The sequence below is a fragment of the Erpetoichthys calabaricus genome, chromosome 3 (genome assembly GCF_900747795.2).
Source record: "Erpetoichthys calabaricus chromosome 3, fErpCal1.3, whole genome shotgun sequence".
NCBI classification, from domain to species: domain Eukaryota; kingdom Metazoa; phylum Chordata; class Cladistia; order Polypteriformes; family Polypteridae; genus Erpetoichthys; species Erpetoichthys calabaricus.
This window is the reverse complement of record NC_041396.2, coordinates 193881226-193886225: the sequence shown is the minus strand read 5'-3', so window position 1 is coordinate 193886225 and position 5000 is coordinate 193881226. Positions and strand designations below refer to the sequence as shown.

Below are 5000 nucleotides of genomic sequence, written 5' to 3'. Positions count from 1 at the left end.
GTACCTTACATGTATACCGTTATCTACATTTCAGTGTAACGCAATCTATGTCTGTACTATATAGTTCTTTTTTGTACTTGCTAATGTTATTTACTGTTGCTAAGACTATAATGGACCAATGCTGTTTGTATGCAAGTTTATCAAATACAAGACTAATACACAAAAATGTAAAATAAAAATGATCAATTGATTAAGTACAATAACTCACATTGATACTGGGCAGCACAGGATGCCTGTCATGGATTGTTTGTTTGCTGTGTTGAAGCACTAGGATTAAAGTTTTTTTAAATACTGGGACAAACTTAAAGTTATGTTTATAGTTTTTTTATTGCTTGTAACATAATACACTATTATAATATTTATTTTTTTCCACACAGGTACTTCTACCAGAAGGTATTCAAAGGGAAAATAACAAAATGTATGAAGAAGTAAGGATTCCTTCAAATACACCTATGCCAGCTGGGTTTGAGGAAAAACCAGTTTACATCACTGAACTGGATGAGGTGAGCTACTAATACAGGAATATTAAAAATAACGGTGTTGTCTTTCTGAAAGCTTTTTATGTTATTGGAACAGTTTTTTTTTTTTTTGCATTTTCTAAAATAAAGGGCATACCACAGTAAATACCATCTCAGTTTATACATGTCAATTGTCATTGTGTATTTCAACACAAAGAAAAGTATTTATTGTTAGTAAGGGTGTCACAAGAGCCAGTGCTTCCCTACCTAGCTGATAGCAAATTCTTAAAAAGTGACGGTACTAGTTTTTTTTTTTTTACAGCATTGGTCATGCAGAGTGAAAGTCAGTATTTCACGTATGGATTACTTCTGAAGACATAGTAAAAAGTGATAAAAACTTGAGTAAAAACTATATATTTTACTGACCTCGCAGTGCGAAAGAGATGGAGAAATGGAATCAGCACTTTATGGCAGACTGGTGGTGAGTGGCGCTAAAAAGGACTGTTGTCTTCTTCAGTGGTTGTTGTACCACACTGCTCTGGTCTTCCACACACTCCCAACTGCTCCTTCCGTTTTGCCCACACATACATGCTGCCCAGCTCTGCCTCATTCCACTCACCCGGAGTCAGGGGCAACTTGTCTGCATGACTAGCCCCATATCCTTGAACCAACCCAATTCCAGGGTCCACATTTTTGCCACACCATTGGTCACATACCCAGGCTGATGGTCTTCCTCCAGCTATACCTGCACAGTCTGACAATAAAGACTTGTTTTGCAGGAGTTCTGAAATAATGAGTTAATGTAAAACTGACAAGACTGATTTCACACAGGAAACCTTAAAGTTAGACAAATGTAAAAAGGGACTGGCAGATTTAGACAATTAAAGTGTTAAGAGTTTGTGACATTTGAATTAATTTGGCTCATTCATTAAATACAGTACTACTGTTTAGTAAGTAAGTTTTAAATAGCTAGTGATGCAAATATATTTCTTGCAACAGCAAATGTTACAAACCTAAGTCTCTGACATACCAGATTTTAATAGCATGTTAGAAAAACAGCTTTAAAGAGATTCTTTAAATGAAAATATCCCGAGTCTTAGAATTCATTAACTTAACACTACTGATATAAAAATGTTTGAAAATTTAAGTTTTGAATTTAAGCAGTATTTTATTTTATATACAAGTATGAGCAAATGATAAGAGAAATCAGATCGGCCATGATGATATCATTCTTTACTAACCATATGCTGAAATCACCCCAAGAATATAGCATATCACCATCTCCATTAGACATTAAAATTCAAGCCTTGCATTTTATTTTTCTTTTATAAATGTCAATACAGGTTCACGTAAATGGTAGTTGGGTAACTGCTTGATGGATATACCAGTATTTTAAAGCTGTTTTTATTGTTAGCTGTTTATATATTTTATATCATATTATAGATAAAGGCACACTATTGGTCACTTGAATAATGGAGTCACTTTTAATAAAAAGCTATTAAATAGGATTTCTGTTTTTGCTGGGGTATTTGAAAGGTATAGAGTATTATAAGATTTCACTGATATTGTTGCTGATTACAAATATTCTGGTATTGTGGCTTGCCTAGTTACCTACTACCACAATGTCAAGAGCTGGGTCTGGTCTTTCTTTCCTGGGCTAAGAGGGTTCTAGAAGCAGTGGTGATCTTAGGACCCTGAGGTTTCATCCTGCAGTTCCAGACATATGGTACTAGCACCTAGTGATTGGGCTTTACCAGGTTTGGTTACATTGTATAGGCCTGAAGCCGCTGTCATCTTGTATTTCACATCTGTAACCTTGATTAACCCTTCAGTGAAACATCTAGGCTGACACTCCCCATACCTGAACCTCAGAGACTCAAAAAAATGTAAGAATCTAGGCCAAATTACAAATTAAAAAGATTTGTCTTAATTTTTAAAGCACGAAGAAATATAATTAAACAAGAGATTAAATGAGAGTAATTAAAATTATAATAAGTAACTTACTCCGGTGGGTTGGCACCCTGCCCAGGATTGGTTCCTGCCTTGTGCCCTGGGATTGGCTCCAGCACACCCCCGTGACCCTGTGTTCGAATTCAGCGGGTTGGAATATGGATGGATGGATAAGTAACTCATTGCCTACTGAGTGTATAGCCTCTAAAATATACTTAAGATATACAGTAAGTAACAAAGTAAAAGAATGGTCTACTGTAATTCAGCAGTGATGACACATTTTCTGCTGTTGTCTCCTGTCCTGAAGATAGAAAACTCATTTTTATTAGTCCTACTTTTTTTTTTTCTTTTAAGTAGCTTCCCCAAAGTTGTTCCAAGTCCAACGCACCAACTATTCTCAACTGCTTTTAGCTTAAAAAGTGCATTCTATAATCATCTTCAGTGCTTCTATTTTTCTTTATTTTTAATCTTTATATAACATATGAAAGATACAAAAAGTTAATTGCCTCATAAACATAGTTAGCCTATTTTTGTTTTTAGAGATGTACTGAAACTACTTGTTTGTACCGACCCTAGGTACTTGTGCTCAGTATTGGCCCCGTCTTTTGTTTTTTTTTATGAGAGTCAGATGAGTACTGGACTTGATCATCAGGCAAAAGAAAATTTTAAAAAAGAGACAGGGTATGAAATACAAAAAGTTGGCTGAAAGTAAGTTTGTAAATGACTCGAGTCTTGTAGTCATACAAAAGGCTAGAAGGGTATGTAGTAGTAGTAGTAGTAGTAATAATAATAATAATAATAATAATTCTTTACATTTGTATAGCATTTTTCTCACTACTGAAAGCACTTTACACAGTAAGTGGGGAGCCACTTCAGCTACTACTAATGTACAGAATCCACCTGGATCATGTGCCCCCAGTGCTGCCCCCTCTCACACTACTCAACAGCATTGTGTCTGCTGTGGAAAACTTTAGGTTTCTGGGATCCACAATTTCCCAGGACCTAAAGTGGGAACTAAACATAAACACAATTGTTAAAAAGGCCCAGCAGAGGTTGTACTTCCTGCGCCAGCTCAGGAAGTTCAACCTGCCTCAGGAGCTGCTCATCCAATTTTACTCTGCAGTAATCCAGTCTGTTCTCTGTTCATCTATCACAGTCTGGTTTGTCTCAGCCACAAAACAGGACAGGAACAGACTTCAACGGACAGTCAGGATTGCAGAAAAAATCATTGGTGTTGATCTGCCCTCCATTCAAGACTTATACAGATCACGAGTCAGGAAACGGGCAGAAAACATCATTGCAGACCCATCACACCCTGGTTACAACCTTTTTCAACTTCTTCCCTCTGGTAGGCGCTACAGAGCACTGTACGCCAAAACTACCAGACATGTGAACAGTTTCTTTCCTCAGGCCATCACTCTCATGAACACTTAAGTCAATCTCACAGCATCAGGGACAATACTAGGTAAAACCGGAGTCCAATTCCTTGTATGTGTACATATACTTGGCCAATAAAGCTGATTCTGATTCTGATAACAGCCATTTTGCGTCAGTACGCTCAACACGCATAAGCTGTTAGGTGGTGAAGGGGTGAGAGAGAGACAGGGGATAATTAGGGGCCCCAAATGACTAGTTTGTTGTGGGCAATTTATCTGGAACATCAGGATACACACTACTCTTTACGAGGGATGTCCATAGATTTTTAATGACCTCGGAGACTCAGTACCTCAGTTTTACATCCCATCCAAAGGACAATGTGATTTTTACAGCACAGTGTCCTCGTCACTGCACTTTGGCATTGTAATCCACATTCAGACCACAGTAAGTGCCCCATGATGGCCTCACCAACACCTCTACCAGCAGCATCGCTTCTTGGTTGGTCTCCCATCCAAGTACTGACTAGGCCCAGACATGCTTAGCTTCAGGTGGATTACCTGTTCTGAAGTGCATGTGATGCTCCCATACCAGTCATATTTCCTTATGTGTTTGAGCTTTGTGTTCGTGCAGGGTTATTCTGGGTATAAAATGTATTTCAAGTAGAACCGTCATATACAAATTTGAAGTTAGAGTATTATATACATTTATTTTACAAACCCTTTTCATATTTAAAATAGATTTTAAAGTTGCTAATATTTTTAATTGTCTGCAGATGACAGTTTGTATCATTTGGTAAAAGACTGACCTGTGCTACAAGATGCATAGTCAGTTTAGGCTGCAGGCAAACTATATAAATAAGAAGTGATCACTATGTACTTATGCTAATAACAAAATGATAATAAAATTAATATAAAAATAACGACAGATTAATTTTTGAAAATTACTCAATATTGGTATGCAAGTTCCTTTTGTGGGGAAGTTGACAATTCAGGAAGTGTAGTCAGTGGAGTTTGCACAAAATCTTTGTATGTTTCATAAACTTTAAACAGTTTTACAATTCATTATGGAGAGAAGGACTATTGGTGATAATGAAAAGATATGGTATACCAGAGACGATTGTTAAGATGGTAATCAAACTATGCAAGAACATAGAAGCATGTGTGAGAATTGAAAAAGAGAGGTCTTAGTGTTTTGGAGTCAGGACAGGAGTTCCAT

The 5000-nt window shown here is 36.9% G+C and overlaps 1 protein-coding gene across 2 annotated transcripts in view; it reads left to right on the top strand.

Annotated features, from left to right (window-relative positions):
* ascc3 (activating signal cointegrator 1 complex subunit 3) overlaps window positions 1–5000 on the top strand; it is an 854735-nt gene that overhangs the window by 178163 nt on the left and 671572 nt on the right. For both annotated transcript variants that reach the window (XM_051925342.1, XM_051925343.1), the window contains exon 8: window positions 378–503. In XM_051925342.1, coding sequence (XP_051781302.1) covers window positions 378–503 — 126 coding nt within the window. The remainder of the gene's footprint in view (window positions 1–377; window positions 504–5000) is intronic.